General features: G+C 32.2%; 1 protein-coding gene across 6 annotated transcripts in view; it reads left to right on the top strand.

The window, feature by feature from the left end:
• Positions 1 to 23476, top strand: part of SLC25A21 (solute carrier family 25 member 21) — a 918698-nt gene that overhangs the window by 402524 nt on the left and 492698 nt on the right. For 4 of the 6 annotated variants that reach the window (XM_074213397.1, XM_074213400.1, XM_074213398.1 and 1 more), the window contains one exon: positions 3495 to 3652. The exons of the other annotated variants lie outside the window; for them this stretch is intronic. In XM_074213397.1, coding sequence (XP_074069498.1) covers positions 3628 to 3652 — 25 coding nt within the window. In that variant the 5' untranslated portion in view covers positions 3495 to 3627. The remainder of the gene's footprint in view (positions 1 to 3494; positions 3653 to 23476) is intronic. 6 annotated transcript variants of the gene reach the window in all.

The raw sequence follows: 23476 nt of genomic DNA, 5'->3' as shown, positions 1-23476 counted from the left end.
TATTTTCTAATATTTATGATGATTATGTGTGGAACATCATCTGTGAGAATGGGGGAAAAGTCCACTGTGCAATTTAACATTATAATGAAAGATCATTATTTTTCTGTATTTTCTATACACTGTCTTTTTCCCCAAGATTTTTTTAGAAACAATATTAAATAATGTAAGAACATATTCACATAGAGCATTTACTTTCTAATAAAGGAGTTTATTTATTTGATGTTGCTGGAAAATTCCATTCTGAAGGTTAGGGAAGATGTTCTATTTGGAGAATGAGTTATCTTTCATGATATACCTTGCAGTTAATATAAGTAAATCCCTACTGATTTGAATCTGTAAAACAAGCATTTTACCACAAGTTTTTCTTCTTACTGAATCCATATATAAAGAAATGATCTGTGTTATATTAATGATTTAATTCTATACTTCCCCACTTAATTTATCATAAGAATTGTCTCCTTTAGGAGAGTAATGCTTTCATATGCAAGTTTGTGTTTAGAGTTATTGGAATGCCTTTCAGAAAGTCCAATGCAATCACCAGTTCAATCTTGCAATCAGTTGTGCATAGGTATGCATAATTATGGAAGACAGATTTGCTACCCCCCCCTGATTTCTTTCTGGCACATTGTTTTTTGTTCCTTCTCATTTTAAAATTTTATAAAATAATAATTTGAGGAAAGGACCATCCTCAATCCAGTTAATGAACTGGAAATGATTGAGATTCGAGGCAGGAAGATTAATGTCATTAATGTTCAGGTGAGTGGAAATGAGAGTTGAATGAAGATAGTGGCAATGTAAGTATTGGGAAAAGGATAGATGTTAGAAATGTTGAAGAGCTAAAACAATAATTGGCTCATAACCTGGTGACTAGGATGAAGGAGAATGTGAAATCAAGAATAACTCAGATGGTAAGTCTAGTCAGTAGGGTGGTCCCCTCAATAGCAATGAGGACATTTGAGAGAGGAATGAATTTATGGATGAAGTTAATGAGTTTTGCTCAGAACTACTTGAGATATGTATGGGATGTCCAATTTGAAATATTCAGTAAACATTTAGTGATAATTGTTTGGAGCCCAGGGGAAAGATGGCTAGATCTGTAGATCTGCAAATTATCTGCATAGAAATAATAATTAAACCTGATGAGATCACCAAGTAAGAGTGAAAAATAGAAAAAAAAGTCGTATTATATAACCTTAAGGTTACACACACATAGGTATTGGGCCTGATAATTTTGTTTCAATATTTTTTTCAATTAAAATACATTTTTCCCTCTCCCTATCACATTTCATCCCAAATGAGAAAAAAGAAAAAACAAAAAAAAACCCTCACAGCAAATATGTATAAAGGTTTTTTTTTTAAATTGAGTATTGAAGTTAGAAGTTCAATTGAAGAAGGTTCATAAGAACCTTAGAGAAGAGGAAACAGGAGTTCTTAGCAAACAGTCTCAAATTTATTGGTGAAGTAGTTTATGAAGTCTTTAACTTCTCAGGTGTGGGAGAGAAGGTGAGAAAAGCTTGAAGAAAGATAAAAGTTCAGAATACCCACTGTGGAGAGAGGAATATAAAATTGAGTTGCAAGGAGTAGAATGATTTCTTTGCTGCAATGAGGTTTCAGTTAAGATTAAATAGGAAAAATTTATATTGGACCCAATTAGCACACTTTTGTGATGTATTCCAATTCCAATCAGCAGCACAGAAGCAAATAAAGTGGTTGATGGGAGTAACCTAGTGTGAAAAAGTGTGAAAGGGTGAAACAAGTGGACAAGAGTAGGGGAATAGCATTCAGTTGAACTGGATCATCAAGAGGTGGGGGAAACAATATATGTTGCCATTAGGAAGACAAGATTTTATCACCTCATTGAAGGATAAAGATGATAGAAAAAAATTACTTTTTTGTTATAAAAAACCTGAAATAAGAGAGGCTGACCATCAGGAATAAGTTATTCCATTTTCACTTTGCTACCATTCTTAAAAACAAGTATTATTACCATGTAGAAATTTTCAGTCATTTGGTGTTTCAAAAATTCATTGGACTCAGGTCTTAGGGTAATTCCCCCCAAATTCATACCTTAGAGAGTGACTGCAAAATTAAACAATTTTCAAACACAGGAACATATGTCACAGCAAACTGTACTCTGATACTCAACGATTTTAGAAGAAAATATGGGAGTATTTAAAGTTTAGCTCCATGTTTTTATTCTCACAATGAAATAAATCTAGAGTTTTGTGTTTCAGGGCCCAGGGGACCTGTTAAAGGAATTTCAGTTGACAGGGATTTGGAGGATAGTTTAAAATTGGAGGCTATGGGTGAAGAGATTCACCTTTTTTGTTTTTAAGATAAATATGTTTGACTGTAGTGGAAAGAAAAAAAAAGTTTTCTGTGTATGTAGCTGGACTCAGGTGGTACAAATGATCATATAAACCTCTTCATAAAAAAACAAAAAGAAAGAAATTTATGTGTCTTATACTTAAAAGGTCTTTTTTAAGCTTTTCTTTTATAGCTTTAACTTGCTCGGGGTAGGGAAAGGTAGTTTGCTTGTTTTGTGTGTTTTTCATTAGTTATTTTTAAAAGGTAGCAAAAATGTGTGACAAAGTTTTAGTTTCTGCTGTTTTTCTTGTTTTTTGGCTTGTGAATAAAAATGGGAAAATATAAGGCTTATTTAATATAAATCATCATGGTCACATGTGTATAGTTGGGCATAGGTATGCATAATTATGGAAGACAAATTTCCCTCCCCCCCACAAATTTCTTTCTGGTGCATTTTTTTGTTTTTTCTCACTTTAAAATTTTATAAAATAATAACTTGAAGAAATGAACATTCTTTATCCAGACCTTAGTTTGTTAATGGCATAAGATCTGACTCTGATGTTAAAATCATAGATGATACAATTGTAAGAATCTATTAAAGAAATTAAGAATTTTGGTTCATCTATTGCCTTTTGGGATTGAAATCTTTCCTTCCCATCTATCACCTGGATCAAGTAGACTTTGGATCTGACAATTTTTTTTAAATTTTAATTTATATAATTTTTTTCCAGTTACATGCAAGGCGAGTTTTCAGCATCATCCTTTTGCAAACTTTTGAGTTCCACATTTTTACCACCCTCCCTTCTCTCTTCTCTCTCCATGATGGCAAACAATCAGATACAGATTGTACATGTTCAATCATATTTAATATACTTCCATATTAGTCATGTTGTGAAAGAAGAATTAGAATTAAGGGAAGGGAGAAACTATGAGAAAGAAAGAAAATAACTTAAAAGAAGTTTTAAAAAGTAAGTATAATATGCTTTGCTCTGCATTCAGACTCCATAATTTTTACTCTAGATGTGGATGGCATTTTCCACAACAGGTCTCTTGGGATGGTCCTTGATCACTGAAGCTGAGAGGATCTACATTACCATAGTTGATCATCTCATAATATTACTGTTAATGTGTACAATGTTCTCCTTTCCAGGCTTTTCTAAAGTTTGACTGCTCACAATTTCTTACAGAGCAGCAGGACTAAAAGGAATCACATTTACAAGAAATGGAGCTACATCTTCCCCTGAAACAGGAGAAAAGGAGGAGGAAATGAGTGATGATGCTAAGAAATTATGAAGAAGAATTGAGAACTTCCTTTCAAGGATGATTCAATTAAGTGAAGCAAGAGGTGAAATCATCTGTTTTAATTGTTGAGAGTAAAGGTGTGGTTGGAGACAAGAGAAATGAAGAAAAAATTTGGAATAGTCACTTTGAGGAATCAACTTTTTTTTTTTTAAGAAAAGAAGCTTAAGGTTTATTTAAAAAATGACAAATAACCTGTGGGTTCAGAGGAGTAAGAATGATTTATAGCAACATTTTTATTTCAGAGTTCTTGAAGTTCTATGTGAAGAAAGGAGATTTTAGGGTAAGAAAGTTCTATGGGAAAGCTACGGTATAAAGTGTATATCATCTCTAAGCTAGAACCTATCTTGCATTTGCTTAAATAACCTGCTCTTCCTCCTTCCTGTGGGTAGTTGCGAGTCTTCAGTGTCATGGTCTTCTTCAAAAATGAAGGACAAATAACAGCCTCTTTTGGTTGACAGAAAAATTACTGCCACCAGAGATTTAGCTTTCTTCCCTTCTTTCCTTCCTTTCCCCCTTTCCCTGATTTCTCCCTCTTTCCCCTCTCTCCTTTCTTCCCTCCCTCTTTTTCTCCTCTTTCTTTTCCTGCTTCTATCCCACCCTCCTTGCATCCTTCCTTGCATCCTTCCTTGCATCCTTCCTTCCCTCCTTCCTTCCTTCCTTCCTTCCTTCCTTCCTTCCTTCCTTCCTTCCTTGCTTCCTACTTTCCTTCCTTCCCTCTTTTTATAATTATTTTTTTGGTTTAGTTATTTTATATTATTACAATAATTTTGTTATAAGAGTAAACATAGACCCCCCATCCTCCCCCCCCCTCAAAAATAGTGAGAGAGAGAAAAAAATGTACTTCAGTCTATGTTCAGATTCCAATGGCTCTGTCTCTGGGGTGAGTTGCCTTCTTTATCATAAGTCCACCAGAGAAGTTGCTTCAATATTTTTCTCACAGTTGCTATTACTAGCTGTATTTCCCTCCACTCTATTCCTCCCACTTTCATTTATTCTGTTCTCTCTCCCCTTTCATCCTATCCCTGTCCAAACTGACAAAAAATTTTTTTTAAATTTTCATTTATTTTATTCTCTCATATACAGTTATGTCTCTGTCTTACTAATTTTTCTTTTTTTAAATTTATTTTAATTTTTGGATTTGTTCCTTTTGGGAAGGCTACAAAATCAATTGAGCTAGGATATTTATTTTAATCTCCATTTGTGATACTGTTAATTAGTCCTTAATATTAAAGTTTTTTCAAACATTTTAAACCAATCAATTTCTCTCTCCCATTGTCTTCCAAATCACTGAGGAAAAAATAAACCAAACCAAAAGGTAGACTTCATAGTCTATCAAGACAAATTCCATGTTGACCATGTCCAAAAATATTTGTCTCTGCTTTTTAAGATTATCACCTATCAGAAAGTGAGTGACATTTCTTCTCAAAACCATTCTTTGGATTCATTTCTCTAAGTCTTTGAAATTTGTCTTTCCTGTGTAATGTTATTATCATTGTATTAATTATTCTATTTCTTCTAATTTTGCTCAATAAGAGTTTATAATTTGTTTTTCCACTTTGATCAGAAATTTTTGGTTTCATCATTTCTTATGATACAATAAAATTGCATTATATTCATATACATTAATATATTTTTCTGTTTCTCAATAGAAGGGCATCCTCTTGGTTTCAAATTTTTGACTACAAGCAAAAATCCATATATATATATATTTATAGACATATAGATAGATAGATAGATAGGTAGATGATAGATAGATAGAGATCATTTTCCTTTTTCTTTGATCTCTTTGAGGTGGAGACCTTGTAGTGGTAGAGGCAGCCAGGTGCTTTAGTGGTTGGAGCACTGGACTTTTATTCAGGAAGACCTGAGTGCAAATTGGCAAGTGACCTTGAGCAAGTCACTTAACTTCTTTTTCCCTCATCTATAAAATGAGTTGGAGAAGGAAATGGTGACCCCCCTCCAGTATCTTTGCCAATAAAATCCCAAATGGTGCCATGAAGAGTCAGACATGACTAAATTGTCTAAATAACAACAATCTAGTAGTGATATAATTGAAACAAAAGGTACACATAAAATGGAAATGCAAATTTCCATCATGTGCCTGTTTTCCTACATCCTCTTTAACAGTTGTCATTTCTTCTTTTTTCATCTTTGTCAATCTGATTATTTTAAAGAAAGCCCTCAAAATCATTTAAATATTGCATTTCTAGAATTATAAATGATTAAGAATTTTTATATTATTATTGACAACTTGAATCTCTTCCTTTAATGGGAAAAATCTAGTATAAGTGCTTAAAGGGTGGGATAAATACTATAATGAGTGAACCCTATATTTGAAGCCAGAAGAAGTGCTTGAGTCATGTTTCCACTTAATAGTAGTATGATTTTGAACAAATAACTTCATCTCTCTGAGACTCAGTTTCCTCCTCTGTTAATGGTGATTATAACAATCACATTATCTACTTTAAAATGTTTCTATTATGGAAGCACATTGTAAAATCTAAAACTCAAATACTTGTTGAATGTTGCATCATTGATGTTGGACAATGCAGTCAATATATATCATTCAAAAGGTATTATGATAATATTCACTTTAGTTATACTTAGATGAAATTGAATTTTCCTGTATCTGATATATTCCTCTTCTACTTTTTTAATCTTATAATTTATATTTCACTTATACATATGTAAACATGCTAAATTTTATTGTATCTTGTTCCACAAAGTTCTGATAGAAATAGTCCTTGACTAACATGCTATTTTTCTTTATTTTGGGTGTGTATTGAGCCATTGCAGAGATAGATAAAATGATTATTTTAAGCAAGCTAATGCAAGCTAATCTGTGGACATTGAATTATCATTATTATTATTGTTATTTATTATAAATATTTTTCAATAGAATTGTTAGAGAAATGTTTTTGGACTAATAAGTAATACTGCAAATATTGTTTTATATTTTTATTCTCTTGTTTGTTGTACAAATAAAAATATCCTTTTCCCCTCCTAATTAATGAGTTCTAGAATCACAGATTTTGAGAGTTGAAATGCAATGGCCACCTAATGCAACCCATACAAAACTATAAATATGAATGTACTTAACAAGTAGTTATTTATCAGAGGCAGTTAGGTGGCACACCATATTTATAATTTCCTTATTTAAATGTCTTGACTCAGACACTTAATAAATTTCCTTTCTTTAAGTCTTTGCTTGAAGATCTCTAAGGAGGGATAAATCACTATCTCTTAAGACACTGTCCATTTTTGAACAACTCTAATTGTTAGAATAATATTTGCCCTTGAGGGCAATTCTCTAATTGAGGGCTTCTTAACCACAGTGTCATAAACCATTTTGACAGTTTGGTGAAATCTAGGAGCCCCTTCTCAGAACAATGTTTTGTTGCCTTTATTCATGATAGAAAGAAACACAATTTCAGTTAACAATTAGTGAAAATAATGATGCAATTCTTTGCCCATCCAAGTTCATGGACCCTCTGAAATGTATTCATAGTTCTCTTGGAAGCCTATGTACTCTAGTATAAGAATACTTATTTTATATCATTGGTTCAAGCCCCTGTGTTCTATCTTGATAAGATTATCAATTTCGAATCATTTAGTCATCCATCATTAAACAGCCTGTAGGAAGGAGTACTTTATTAAGGTGTCACAAAGTATTACCTCAAAAATTTGTGATAAACTCTTCTTAAAGTATATAGGGAAAATAGGCTTAAGCTTGATGAGCACATGTGGGAAGCATGGTAACTCAAAGCTCCATTTGTGAAACTTTTTCCTTATTTGTGGGCTGCTCAAGAAATTTCCTTTATGCATGGTTGTTTCTATAACCCCCTAGAGCGATGCTACTGTCAGCTGACCTGGAAGACCACCAGAACAGCAAGAGAAGTTGGGAGTTGTTGCTGTTCTGGGTGCTAGATGGGTGTCCAATGTCCTCAGAATAATGGAAATCTGTCAATGTCTTCCTACACTGAAAGAATAGGAGGAGGGGCGGCTAGGTGGCGCAGTGAATAGAGCACCAGCCCTGGAGTCAGGAGTACCCGAGTTCAAATCTGGCCTCAGACACTTAATAATTACCTAGCTGTGTGGCCTTGGGCAAGCCACTTAACCTCATTTGCTTCATTTGCCTTACAAAAACCTGAAAAAAAAAAGAATAGAAGGAGCTGAATGTGAGCTGGTCAGAGATGGAAGCCATGCATTCTCCTTCCCTCCTTCATGTGGCTATCTTTCAGTTTGTTCAAATAAAAATTCTGCTCTTTCTATTTGCTTCAGTAGCCAATAATTCCAATTAACTTGGTCTTTTTACACAAGTATTAAAACCAGAAAGTGTAGTTAAATCCCACAGCAAGCTGAAATCTTGCATCTGTTATAATTATACTTGATCAGATGTCTTTTTTTAAAATTTAGTTTGTTTTTAAATTATGGAATAAAACAAGCATTTCCATAGCATAATATGATAAAAATCATACACACACACACACATACACACACACACACCATAAATCTATTATCATAATTTGCTATTTCTTTCAAATATATAAGATTATCATGTAAATTTATTTTTTTACATTTTCTTTCCTTCTTCCCCCCCCCGAGATGATCATCATTAGACACAAATATATACATATGTGTGTGTATATATACAAATATGTAATCATTTTTAATACACATTTCTATTTAGTATTTCTTCCTCTGGATGCAGATAGTGTCATATATACATTGTAGTCAGTTTAGATAGTTAAAATATCTAAAATGACTTATTTACTCTGAGTTGTTCTTAAAACAATTTTGTTGTTGTATGTTCTCTTGGTACTGGTCATTTTGCTTTTCATTATTTTGTGCAACCATTTACATATTTAGATGCCTTTCAAAGACTATTAATACTTAGTTCGAGATTTTTTTGATTAGGGATTAAACTAAAATGGAGCAAAGCAGTTTCAAAGAGAATTAAATTACTCAGAGTAGTGAAATCATGAAATCACAGTATTATAGACATAGATAGACATATAAAGGGAGCTTAGAGGCCCTCTAGTTCAATAACAATTTTACTGATGAGGAAGCAGATTCAGGGAGGTTAAATTAATTATCCAAATCAGAGAGGTTGAATAAATTGTACAAGATCACAGAGGCAATAAGTATCAGAAAAGGGATTTATTTGGGTTCAAATACCCTGTTAATTTCTTATCTGTACTAAATTGTAATCAAGGAATGGTAATAAATTAAATGAACTGTGATGGATTTATACTTTCAGTGACAAAGTGCAACTTCATGCTATTTATTCTTGACATTATTTCTTAGTCATATATTATAGACATGGAAATCTATCCATGTAGAAATCAAGCCAGAAGTTTTTATCTTTTTTCTGAAAACCTATTTATCTCCCCAACCTCCTTATTTATATGGCACTATTGTCCTTCTAGGCCTTTTGGTTGACAACTAAATCATACTCTACTCTTTATTCTCATTCATCTCAAATATCCAGGGAGTTGTTGAATTCTTTTGTTTATAGTTCTGCAATATTTTTCATTTTCATCACTTCTTCATTTACATAGCAATACCACTATTCAAGCTCTTACCTTCTCTCTTCTAGACTATTGCAGTAGCTTCAGATTTGGTCTTCAAGCTTCAAACTTCTCTTCACATCAGTCCATTCTTTATACAGCCACCAAAATGATTTTTTCTAATATTCCAGGTCTAACCACACAATTTCTCTACCATACTATTTGAAAGATCTCACTATGTCTTTCCCTTTCTACAAAACCCCAGTCCTTAGGTCAGTGCTTGTTATGTAATCAATAAATAAATGCTTATTAACTGATTGTCTTCTGCTAATTGACAGGGGTGGGGTCAGCAATCAAATTCTGGGGATTCAGGAGTAAATCTATAACTATGCTGCTCAGATTCAAATCAGGAACAGAAATGTCCAAAACTCATACCAGGAAAGCAGCAATCATATTTTACCTTAGATCAGAATTCTTAGGATTGTTGAAATTTGCATATTCCTGAACCTGAAGTGCTTCTGAGATCACACTAATATCTGAGGTACTAGGGGGTTTATTTTTATGCTCCCTGTCATTTATTGTGAGAAAATATAATCATTCATGATACTTCAAACATGGCAAATTATTTTAAACCAGGCTCTATTCTGATTTTATCAGATTTGTGTCACCAGGCTCAAAATGGGCTTTTTGAAATTCTATTCTAGGTATGCCCATTACTTTTTCAAAATCATTAAGTACCTTGGCATTATTTTCACCAAATTTCTCACCTGTAAATTACTTGTCTAGGGTTTCTAATAACTGTAATCAGATTCCTCAAATTTCCTTCTAGATTTTTACTAATCCCTTAATTTCTGTTCTTATTTCTTATAATCTGAATAAAGTTATTTCAAATAATTGCCCTATATTGATCAGAAATACATTGTTTTATAACTTGGACTTAAAAATATCATTGACCAAAAACCATACAAAATTTTGCCAGTCAGGTGAGATCCCTTTCCAGCTTTTTTATGGCATAGTACTGCTTCATACTAGAAAGATTCATAGGTCTATTTTGTGCTTTATAATAGCTTGCTTGCTTTAGTGATGATCCCTTATGCACTGAAGCACTTTAAGTATGAGGGGTTAGTATTTCCAATTTCAAGGATTAGAGAGAAATGGTAAAAAAATTCTCCAAAGATTTTTAAAGAAGACTCCATTTAAAGAAGACTTAAAGTCTAGTTATTTCCCACCAGCTGCATTCCTTCATTTTATTCTACTATCTGCTACCTTTTCCCATCATCTCTTTTTTTGACTTCCTTTTATATTTTGACTCCTACACAATTAAATCATAAGCTCCTCTAGTGCAGTTTGAGATGTTCAAAGGTAATTAATGATGTAACAAGTAGAGCTCAGAAGATATATAAGGGCCTCTCTATAAAGTCAAGTCATTAAATATTTATTATGCATGGACTGTGTACTAGAAACTGTAACTGAGCCTTGAAGCAGAAGCTAGAAAGGGAAAACAAACAAAACCCACAGCTTTGCTCTCAGGGAGCACAATGTGATGGTAGTAGACAATATGCAAAACTATGCACAGATAAGATGTGTGGATATTATTAATATGTATAGTATATATATAATATATAAATATATATGTATATATATGTACATATATATATATATATATATATATATAAAACAAATTGGACATAATCTAATTACTTTAGAGAGTATCAGGAAAGGCTTTTTTTGCAGGAGGTAAGATTTTAGGAAGGATTTAAAGGAAATGAATTACTCAAAGAAGCAGAAGTGAGAAGGAAGAACACTCCAAGCATCAGAGACAGTCATTTAAAATCCACAGCATTGAAATGTTGAGTATTTTATGCAAGGTATAACAAGAATATCAGTTAACTGATAGCATATGCTGAGTTGGTATAGGATGTAAGTAAACTGAAAAGAAGGAGAAGGGACAAGATAAGAAGAATTTTAAAAAGCAAAGGGATTTTTATTGATTCAGGAAACTATGTAGAAACACTGGAGTTTATTGAATGGAGAGTAGTGGTAACATGATTATATCATTTGATAGCTGACTAGAGGATGGAAAGGAGTGGCCATTGAAGTACAAAAGGCAACCAGAAGTTTATTATTCACTTGTGCAGTGTTGAGGGCTTGCACTAGCATGTTAGAGGAGAGAAAGCACATGAGAGATATTGACAAGGTAAAGACAACATGATTTGACAAAAGTTTGATCATATATATGAGAGTGAATTGAAGATAACACTTCAGTTTTTTGGTTTTTTTTTAGATTTTTGCAAGACAAATGGCTTGCCCAGGGCCACACAGCTAGGTAATTATTAAGTGTCTGAGGTCAGATTTGAACTCAGGTACTCCTGACTCCGGGGCTGGTGCTCTATCCACTGCGCCTCCTAGCTACCCAACACTTTAGTTTTAAGCCTGGGTGAATGGGAATATCATAATGTCCTTTATAGTAATAGAAAGGTTGGATAGATGTGAGCATTGTGATAGAAAGTTACTAAGAGGGGCGGCTAGGTGGCACAGTGGATATAAAGCACCAGCCCAGGAGTCAGGAGTACCTGGCTTCAAATCCAGTCTCAGACACTTAATTATCTAGCTGTGTGGCCTTGGGCAAGCCACTTAATCCCATTTGACTTGCAAAAAACTTAAAAAAAAGTTACTAAGTTATGTTTTAGGCATATTTAGTTTGAGTTGCCTCTAGGATATCAAGATGTCTAAGTTTTGGTAGCTCAAGATAGTTGGATAGTTGGATTGAATCTTGGGGAAATCATTTGCAGAGAGACAATAATGAAATCCATAGAGCTGACAAGATCATCAAATGAAACAAGAAGAAGAGAATTACAGAACAGGGTCTTGGGGGAGTTTCATAGTTAGCAAGTGTTACCAGATAACACTTGAAAAAGAAACAACTAGGAGACTTAGAGTGGTCAGTCAGGTCAGAACCAGGAGAAAACACTGTGGTTAGATCTTAAAGAGCAGAGTATCAAAGAAAAGAGAGTGATCAATAGTGCTAAATGTTGCAGATAGGTCAAGTAGGATGATGCCTGAGGTAAGACTCTTTGATTTGGCAATTTAGAAATCAGTGATAGGATTAAAGCTTTGTCAGTTGAATGATTGATTAGGTCAGAATTCAGATAGGTAGGGAGGGTAGTGTAGATAAGGAGTAGAGAAATGTTATCTGAAATGAATGAAGTAGATTGGGAGGTTAGGGTATTTGAGTATCAATATGCATATTGAAGTATGAGGTCAGGAGTTGGGAAGGGTAGAAAGACTGTGAATGAAATACTAAATCTATTGGGGAAAGAAAATGTTCTGGAAGTTGGAAGCCACACTCACCAGTCTGGTTAAAGAAAGATGAGATCCGGCTTACCTCTGAAAACATCCTGGTAAAGTTCTTTCCTAGTAATTCATATGCTACTGTTACTCATCTAGTCCTACTACTTCCCAGTTTTGTAGAGAATAAGAGTTTTAGTTCCCTCTATAATATAATTATTGTGCTATTTATGTTTCTTTTTATATCTGCTTTGCATTTTCTTTGTGGTAGTCTTTTTGTACAGCTGATCAAAAATTTGCCACATCTTCCTTATGCAGTGGTTCTCTCTGACTTCTGTTTCTTTATTTTCCAAGTCTGTGGAGTAAAATTTTTATTCATAGTGGATTATTTATTTTATTTTATTTTGCTTCTTTTACTCCCCTAATTTTTTTATTTTGCTTTCAATTACTGATCAACTGAATCTAGAATTTCTGATATACTTGTTAAAATTTTTCCAGATTCCTTTTTGCGTGTTTCTTATTATTGCTTTTAAATGGGCATTATAGCATTTAAATGTTCTGTTATGTTTGACAGTTATTGTAGAAATTGATTTAATCTTTCAATGCCTTTCCTGCTGTATGACACCTGTATATACAAGTTATTGCTTGATAGCTCTACCTTTCCTCTGAAAGTACTTAACATGTTATCATCTGCCATCTGCACTTCTCTAGGCAGATTGTGAAATGTTTTTATGTTTTCTGTCAAAAACTGATCAAACTTGGTTATAATAGCTATCAACATTTTTGAATTATTCTGTTTTTGTATAATTTGTCTTCTGTTGGATCCATGCCATCACTCAAAAAAGTGTTGTTTGGAATTTCACATTAAATATATATATTAAGTATGCATATCTCTTTAAAATATTTGAGCTATATGAGGTTTTTTGTTATTGTTATTCTCAGTTTCATTATTAGGTATAAATCCTGGAATTTGAATAAAGTGGAGATTTTAAATGATCTCAGTTTTTTCCATTTTTCCCCTCTTAAGATTTTTGTATATACTCAATTTCATCCTATTTTATCTAGTCTGACCTTAGGAATGAAATGGGTTTTTTTTTGTTTTGCTTGGTTTTTTTGTCTTTTATGTTTGCCTATTCTGGTAAACATTCCTATGTATTGTTGGGTAACAGTGACAAAAAACAGTATGGAGTCCTTGCATGAGTAGGTTACATTTGTTTTCAGAGTCATTACACTCTAGTGCAGTACTTAAGTATAAATTTAATTGATCTCTATCCTAATGGCATAGGGTAGAATAAAAACATATCTTTGCACTGTACATGATGGTATAAGAGCTTCATTTGGTTTTGCTTTAGTTTATTGAGAATATAAAGGATTTAGAAAATAAATACTCCAGAATCCTCATTGGAAAATGTTAAAGTTGACCCTGTCTTTATTACTAATGTTGCTGTTTTAATATTTGCGTGTCTCTTAAATGCTTCATGAAATGTCTCTTCTTTTGATACAGTTTGCACACAATTCTGAGGTTCAAGTACACTTGAATGACATTTTATAGTAATAAAAACTCACATGGTTTTTGGAGTATCTTTCTTATAACTCTGTGAAGAAGGCAATACTAATGGGATTATCCCTACTTTACAGACAAGGAAATGGATGATCATCATACTAAAACCTCTTCCTGCCCTTTTATTACATCTTTTTTTTTAATTTTGAAACTTTCATTATTTAACTTTTGTTATATCTTAGCTACTTTTCATCAGGTAGAATACTACCTTTAATACTACCTTATGTTACATAAAATGATTATGTATGTCTATCTAATAATTTTTTCACAGGTCAGAGAGATTTAGGATACCACTGGCACTCTTCTGTTGAGAAAATAGTATGAAGTGGTGAAATAGCACGGTCTCAAGTATATTATTCAGACCCATTTGACTCTGAAAAATGTTTTAGAGTTTCTGCTCTAATTACATTGGTATTGCTATGCAGCATTGCAGATCATTAGAGTCACTTTTGTTTAGATCTGTTGTGCTTGATCACTTGTTAATAACAAGATATATATCTACTTTGAGAGAACCTACTATATCTGAGTTTACATTGGACTGAAAACTGACCTCTTCCTTTTAGAGGATAATTGAGATAGTACTCCCTAGGAAAATCCCTAAGATTGTGATGATGTCAGAACAGGAATCTCAATGCTTTCTTCAGTTCCGCTGGTTCAGAGAAATGGACATGACACGCACAACAAAAGATAGGATCTTTTCACTCTAAAGGCATTGTTGCTCCCAATTGGATGCCCATATGATTTTTAATTATAAGGGTTTGCTCCTTGAAAAGATCAACAGTACTATTTTCTTTGACTTGGCAAAATGCTCATGATGAATGTTGTGTTATTGTCTTTCTTTTTAATTATAGAGTTGTCTCTGTTCCCCACCCTCCAACTCCTTGTTGGTATAATTAAGTTTGAAAGTGAAAGAAGGGTGTGGAAATTTGCCCTTGTTAAAGACAGGTTAATTCTAGACATGGCTTTACATGTTGACATTTCCCAGTTAGTGTGTAGCTCATAGTGGATTTCTGTTGAAATTTTGCCATGATATAATGTCAACAAGTGGGAGTGGTGAAAAATGTTAGTAAGGCTAGTGACTGCTAAAATAATACAAAATAGTTCTGCTGTCATCACCTATTTCCACAAGACAGACCTTACTAAAGAAATAAGAAAACCATGAAATAAGAAGACCCCTATATATTTGACAATACTGTAGGAATCATGGTTACCTTGCACAATTTTCATTAAGTGAGGAGGAAAAATATTTTAGTGTCTAATTTTCAAATTTAAGTGATTTTTTTTGCAACAGGGATCTGACAAATATAGTTTATCTAATGCCATTGTTCATTTTGTTTCATAAATTAAGATTTCCTTTTTATGAACTTAAAAAATGACAGTTTTGTTATACAAGGGAAATAGGGATTGTACATGAAACTGAACTTTGTTGTGTACAGTTATATTTTTAAAATTTATGCAAAATTTAACTTGTTAATAACAAAGCTACCCTACTAATTACTGTATGTCCCTTCTGACATTCTATCTGTTCTCTTCTGAGTAAATTATATTTCACTGACACTGTTAATTTTTTATTATTTATTATTATTATTTTATTATTATTACCCACCTTTACTTCAACCCTATGAAAAATCCTACCTAGTAAGAAATAAATATAGTTGGCAATACAATAGTAATCAACAACACAATTGGCACATTTACACAGTCAAAAATTATATATCTCCTTCTATTATTTGTAATTCATAATCTCTGCTAAGAGATGAGAAACATGCAAATTCTCATCAGTATTTTGATCATTGCATTTAGCAGAGTACTTTTAAGATTTTAAAATTGTGCTCTTTTCTATTATTTTAATCATTGTATAAAATTTTCTTCTGCTTTTGGTCACAATTTTATATTCGTTCATGAAAATCTTCTAGTATTCTTTAAATGTCTCTTTCACCATTCATATATGAAAATTTGTTCAATTAATCCCCAATTGATAAGTATTCCTTGTTTTCTGTTCTTTGTTATAATAAAAAATGCTACTATAAATGTTTGTATATGTGAGTCCCTTTCCTCTTACTTTGACTTCTTAGAGGTAGTGGTATCTCTGATTCAAAAGATTTGTTCAATTTAGCTTTTTTTTGTGGGGGAGGGGGTTTTAACTTCAAATTGCTTTCCACACTAGTTTGACCAATTTACAGCTCTGTCAGCAGTTAATCAATATACCCATATTCATACAGCTATCACAATAAGTTACTTATCTTCGTTTATCCTTCTTGCCAAACTGATGAAATTAATTTGCCAATCAATTAATTTACTGATACATATGGAATCTCAGAGTTGTTAAATTTGTGCTTCTTTCACTATTAGTAATTTGAATAATTTCTCAAATGGTTAATAGCATATATGTGTATATGTACATATATACATATATAAAGGTATAGCCTGAAAATGTCTTGACAATTTGATGAAAAATAGGTATTTTCTCACCCATTTGTCATATATATTAAAAATCAGGAGTTGAACAGTTATTTCCTTCAAAGATTCCACCCTTTAATACTTTTTCTTTGTGTAAAAGTGTTTCCATTTTATCTTTTGGGATCATCTTGATCTCTTGTTTGGTCTAGAACTCTAGTTGAAGAAGGTATCATCTTCTTTTCTTTTAATTGTTTATGATATTATTTTTACTATCCATAATAAGGTCATGTAAACATTTAGAGATATTGAGGTATAATATATGGAATGCTGGTCTTAGCCTGATTATGCACATACTGCTTTCTAGTTTACCATGAGATTTTGTCATAGTTTGGCACTAACATTTTAAGTGAATTTAGGTATTATCATTTTTATATTGTTGAACTTGAGTCCCAATATTTAACCATTAATATTTCCTCAGTCATTTTAGTCTTCTTCAATTTCTGTAAAAAGTTCTTTTTAGTTGAATTCAGATATGTTATGTCCTGTAGCTATTTTGATTGGAATTTCTTTTTCCATTATCTTCTTGCTAAGTTTTCATTGTATTTCAAAGAAAAGTTAATGATTTGGGGATTTATTTTATATATTCTATTGCTTATTTAGTGTTAAGAAATTTTGAATATCATTCTCTAAGCAAATTATTATTGCAAGAAGAAACAATTTGATTTCTCAATATCTTTTACCTCAATTTCTTCATGTTGATAGCAATAGATAGTATTTTAAGAACAATATCAAAAAATAATAGTGACAGTGGTCAGCCTGATTCATCTCTGAACTTATTGGAAATAGTTCAAGCCTATATGTTTTTTCTTTGATAACCATATTATTATAGTACTATATTTAAAAAAGCCCATTTATTCCTATGTTTTCAATATTTGTAACATTAATTAGTATCATATTTTGTCCAAATTTTTAATATATGTATTTTAATAATTTTAAGGGTTTTCCTATTAATATGGTTTGCTGTATTTTCTGTTTTCCAAATGTTTAATTTACCCTGTGTTGTTGACATAAATATAACCTGGTGAGACTGTGTGTGTGTGTGTGTGTGTGTGTGTGTAATATCTAGTTCTGTCTGTTTGGTTTTTTGCAAGACGATGAGCTAAAGTGACTTACCCAAGGCCACACAGCTAGGTAATTATTAAGTGTCTGAGGTTGGATTTGAACTCAAGTACTCCTGACTTCAGGGCTGGTGCTCTATCCACTACACCACCTAGCTGCCCCTGTGATCTGTTTTTTAAGATAATCTTAAATATTTTTGGATTGATATTCATTTAGAAATATTAGTCTCTTGTTCTTTCTCCCCTTTGTTTTGACTTATTTTGTCTCATAAAAGGAGTTTGCTAGGGTGTTTTCCCCAGTTTTTAAGAAAACAATTTATGCAATAATGGAGTTAGTTATTCTCTAAAAGTTTAATCACATTTTCTTTTAAATTGACATAGTCTTGATTCTCCTTGCCTGCTGCTTCCCTTAAGGAATTTAGACTTCAATTTTCCAGCCAATTTCTTTGCTGAGATTGCGTGTTTTAAATTATCTGTTCTTTTGTTTGTAAATCTGAAAGTTTTAGACTTATTGTAAACATTCACTCCTTTGATGACATTATCTGTTTGGTTGGCATAAAATTGTGAAAAATAACTTTGAAAAATTTCCTTTATTTTTAATTTTATTGTGATTTCTCCTTTTTTGCCTTTATGACTTTGATAAGTTGGTTTCTCTGTCTTTTCTTGACCAAATAAACTAATTATTAGCCCATTAAAAAGACTCAATTTTATTTAACTCAGTTGAATTTTTAAGAATTGTATCTATTCTTTGGTTTTGTAAATTTTTATTCTTTTTCATTTATTACTCCTCAAGTTTTTTCCACTTGCATTTTCAATGGTTTGATTTGTTCTTTCTCTTATCTTGATATTTGCTTAGAGTTGTAAATAGTCTTTTAATAACTATATCTCAGTAGTTTAATTGTATAGTTTTATAGTTTTCTTTAATGAAATTTTAGTATTTCTCTGGAATTTTTTCTTGTACTTATATATTCGAATTACACTGTCATTCTCAAATTAGTTTTCAACCCTTTCTTCAAATGCCATTTACTTTTGATTTTACTGTATTATCATCATTAAAATGTATGTTTGATATTTCTTTTTTCTGCAATTTTTATGGGTTTTCATATAATGGTAAAAATTTCTAACTGCACCATAGAAAGTTGAGAATATGTATATTCTTTCTATTCCCACTGAGTAATGACCAGATCTTTATTATATCTAATGTTCTTAAAATTCCATTGAAATCTTTAACATGATTCTTATTTAGCATTTAATTATATATAAATGGGTGTACATTGATGTAACCAACTATTCTAGTTTTTTCTTTAATTATTTAGATGCTATTAACTTTTAGCAATTATTAATTTTAGTTAAGTATTTTAGTTAAATAATTTAGTTAAGTATTATTTGATTATCTATGATGCCTTTCAGCATAAAATAGTCTCTTATCACTTTTCATGTGCTTATTTTTTACTGTAGTCTTGTCTTGTACAATGCTTCTACCCTTTTTAATGAATTCATCTTCACATTTTTTTAACTTTCTTAGAATTTTTATGTTTCAAGTTCTTACTTTTAAATGGCACATTTTAACATTCTGATCTCTTAGTTATTTTGCTACCTTCTATTTTATGGATAAGTTTAACTCATTAATATTCATAGTTATGATGAGACGTGATTGTTAATTGTGTTTTTCTCTCCATAATATCTCCTCACAGTATTTCTTTCCCTATCTCCCCCTCCCTTCTTTTCAAATATAAATGATGGTGAGGGTATCTAACTGGAATGTTCTGGTATATATCTCTATTCTTGCTCTATATTCAGTCCAAAATTAGATTCCTTGTGCTTATTTTTAATGGATATTTTATTTTTCCAGTTACATATTATGAAAATTTTCAACATTCATCCATATATTTATAACTCACACAATTTTTTTCCACCATCCCTTCAGTGGTGAACAATCTAGTGAACATTGCACATGTACATTTTTGTTTAACATATTTATATATTAATTCTTTTCTATATGAGGAATTAAGTCTAAGGGAAAAGAAAGAAAAACCATGGGATAGGAAGGAAAAACATAAGTGAAATTTTTTTAAAAAGCGAACATAGTGTTCATTCAGAGTGTTTGTTTTTTGTATTATTTTGTTTTGTTTTCTTCCTCTGGATGTGGATGGTAATGTCCATAATAGATTTTTCAGAGCTGTCCTAGGTTTTTGAACTAGTAAAAGGAGCTTCATCCATCAAAGTTGATCAATTCACAATGTTGTTGTTAATGTATGCAATGTTCTCTTGATTCTGCTTCCTTCACTCAGCATCTGTCCCTGTAATTCTTTCCATACTTCTCTAGAATCCGACCAATAATGATTTGTTTTTGTTTTTGTTTTTGCAAGGCAATGGGGTTAAGTGGCTTGCCCAAGGCCACACAGTTAGGTAATTATTAAGTGTCTGAGGCCAGATTTGAACTCAGGTATTCCTGACTACAGGGCTGGTGCTGTATCCTCTGTGCCACCTAGCCGCCCCACAATCATGATTTTTTTTATAGAAAAATAGTACTCCAAAGCATTTATATACCATAACTTATTCAACCATTCCCCAATTCATGGGCATCCCCTCAACTTCCAAAAGAGTGTCAAGGAATCTTTTGAAACGTGTGGGATTTTTCCAATTTTTTATGCATTCTTCTGGATATAAGGCTAGTATTGTTAGTATGAATTTTATTGCTCTTTGGGCATAGTTCCATGTTGCTCTCCAGAATGGTTGGATTAGTTCACAATACCATCATCAGTGCATTAATGTCCCAATTCTCCCATAATCTCTCCATTATTGATCATTTTCCTTTTTTATGTCACTTTGACCAATCTAATAGATATAAGATGAGATGGCACCTCAGTTCTTTTAATTTATATTTCTTTAATCAGAAATGATTTGGAGCATTTTTCATGTGATTTTATATTGTTTTAACTTCTTCATTTGAAAACTATTTATATCCTTTGACCATTTATCAATTGGGGAATGATTTGTAACCTTATGAATTTGACTGAATTCTCTATGTGTTTTAAAAATGAGACTTTTATCAGAACTCTTAGTTATGGAAATTATTTCACAGATTTCTGTTATTCTTCTATTCTTGGGAGCATTATTAGTACAAGAACTTTTTATTAAATATAGTAAAAATAATTCATTTTGCATAAATTTTTTTCTGACAAAGTACTTCTTAATCTGTTAATTAGTCTATGGCATAACACTTTATGTCTAAATCCTATACCCATTTTGACCTTATTTTGATATAGGATGTGAGATGTGGGTCTATGCCTAGTTTTTGCCATACTAATTTCCAATTTTCTCAACAGTATTCGTCAAAATTTAAGTTCTTTTCTCAGAAGCTAATGTTTTTGGTTTTCTTAAACAATAGATTATTTATATTTACTACTATTTCTTTTGTACCTAGACTAATCCACTGGCTCATTACTCTATTTCTCAACCAGGAGCAGGCACTTTTGATAACTATCACTTTATAGTGTAGTCTTAGATCTGGTAGAACTAGGTCACTTTTCTTTACAATTTTTTTCCATCAGTTCCTTTCTTATTCTTGAACTTTTGTTGCTCAATATTGATCAATTTTTTACTCTTTTTTTCCTAGCTTGGTAAAATCGTTATTTGGTATTTTGATGGTATCACACCAAATAAGTAATTTAATATCAGTAGAATTGTCATTTTTATTATATTAGTTTGACCTAACCATGAGCAATTGACATTTTTTCAAATTGTTAAGAGCTCACTTTATTTGTATGAAAAGTGTTTTGTAAGTGTGTTCATACAGTTTCTGGTTTGTCTTGGGAGGTAGATTCCCAAGTATGGTGTGTTGTCTGTAGTTACTTTATATGGAATTTCTCTTTCTATTGCTTGACCTTGGGCTTTGTTGCTCATTTATAGAAATACTGAAGATTTGTGTGGGTTTATTTTATATCCTGCTTCTTTGCTGAATTTTTTAATGATTTCAAAAAAACTTTTAGGTAATTTTCTAGGGTTCTCTAAGTATACCATCATATCATCTGTAGAGAGTAAGTTTTACTTCCTCATTTTAAATTCTAATTCCTTCAATTTCTTTTTATTTTCTTATTACTAGTTCTTACATTTCTAATGATAAATAGAATAGTGATGATGATGATGGGCATTCTTGGTTCACTTCTGATCTTATTGAAATTTTATCCCCTAGTTTTTCCCCATTATATACATTTATTTTAAAGAAAACTCCATTTGGCAGGCAAAATTCTCAAGGATTTTATGGTATCTGCAATTACTTTATTTTTTTCCATGATTTTTAAAAAATTATTTGTACATTACTAAAATACTCTCATTGTAAAAGTAAAGATAATCCCCCCTCCCCTCACAAAATAATAAACCTCACAAGAAATAAAGTGAAAGAAAGAGGAAAAATGTGCTTCAGCCTGTGTTACAATCATAAGTCCATCAGAGAAGTTACTGCCATAGTTGATGTTGCTGATTGTAATTCCCCTCCATCCATTTCTCCTCACTATGATTTATTATATCTTCTCTCTCCTTTCACTCTGTCCTTCATCAAAAGAGTGCTGTGGGACAGCCTAGTGACACAGCAGACAGAGCACTGGCCCTGGGGCCAAGAGGCCCCAAGTCTATATTACCCTTCCATAGAGACCCAGAACCCACCCATCCCCTTGGTCCCTGACAGGCAATCCATCCCACTACCTTGCAAAAAGTAAAAAAGAATATGTATTAGATATGGCTATCTTCTCCCATGATCTACCCTCTCCCGTATCCCCTACCTCCCCCTCCTTTCCCCCCATCCCCTTTCTCCCATCCCCTTTCTCTCCTTTTTCCTTTAGATTTTTCTGTCCCATTAAATATATATGTTGTTTCCTTTCTGAGCCATTTCCAAAAAGAATGAAACTCCCTCATTCCCCCCCTTCCCCCTTCCATACCATCACAAAAGCTATTTCTTGACTCTTTTACATGAGATATCTTAGTCTATTCTACCTCTCCTTTCCTTTCTTCCAGTACATTTCCTTTTCACCCATTGAATCCATTTTTACAATATATTACACCGTCAAATTCAGGTCTTTCCTATGCCTTGTCTCTATATGCTCCTTCTAATTGCTCTAATAAATGAGAAGGTTCATATGAGTATTATCAGTATCATCTTCCTATGCAGGAATAAATGCAGTTCATCATCATTAAATCCTCATAATTTACCATTCTTGTCCACTCTCTACTCATTCATCTGAGTCCTCTACTTGAAGATCAAACTTTCTGTTCAGTTCTTGTCATTTCAACAGGAACATTTGAAATTCTCCTGTTTCATTGAAAGTCCATTTTTTGCCCTGGAAGAGGATGTTCAATTTTTTAAGAAGTTGATTCTCAGTTGCATTCCAAACTCTTTTGCCTTCCAGAATATTATATTCCAAGCTCTAAGAGGCCTTAATGTAGATGCTGCTGAGTCCTGGGTAATCTTGACTGTAGCACCACAATATTTGAATTGCTTTGTTCTGGCTGCTTGTAATATTTTCTCTTTGTTCTCAATCATGGCTATAATTTTCCTGGTGGTTATTTTATTTTGATATTTCAGTAGGAGATCAGTAGATTCTCTCAATTTCTATTTTGCCCTCTGCTTCTAGGATATCAGGGCAATTTCCTGGTAGAAATTCTTTAAAAATGAAGTCAAGGCTCTTTTCCTGATCATGACTTTCAGGTAACCCAATAATTTTTAATTTGTCTCTTCTAGATCTGTTTTCTAGATGCATTGTTTTTTTAAATAAGATATTTCACATTTTCTTCTAGTTTTTTCATTCTTTTGATATTTATTATGTCTTGATTCCTTGCAAAGTCATTGGCTTCTTTTAGCTTCATTTTACATTTGAAGGAATTGTTTTCCTCAGAGAGCTTTCTTATCTCCTTTTCCATCTGGCCAGTTCTGCATATTAAGGTATTTTTCTCCTCATTAACTTTTTGAACTGTTTTTTTCACTTGAACTAAAC

Source organism: Macrotis lagotis, chromosome 1 (assembly GCF_037893015.1).
Source record: "Macrotis lagotis isolate mMagLag1 chromosome 1, bilby.v1.9.chrom.fasta, whole genome shotgun sequence".
Taxonomy (NCBI): Eukaryota; Metazoa; Chordata; class Mammalia; order Peramelemorphia; family Peramelidae; genus Macrotis; species Macrotis lagotis.
Note: the sequence above shows the minus strand (reverse complement) of the source record. Positions and strands in the feature narration are given on the sequence as shown.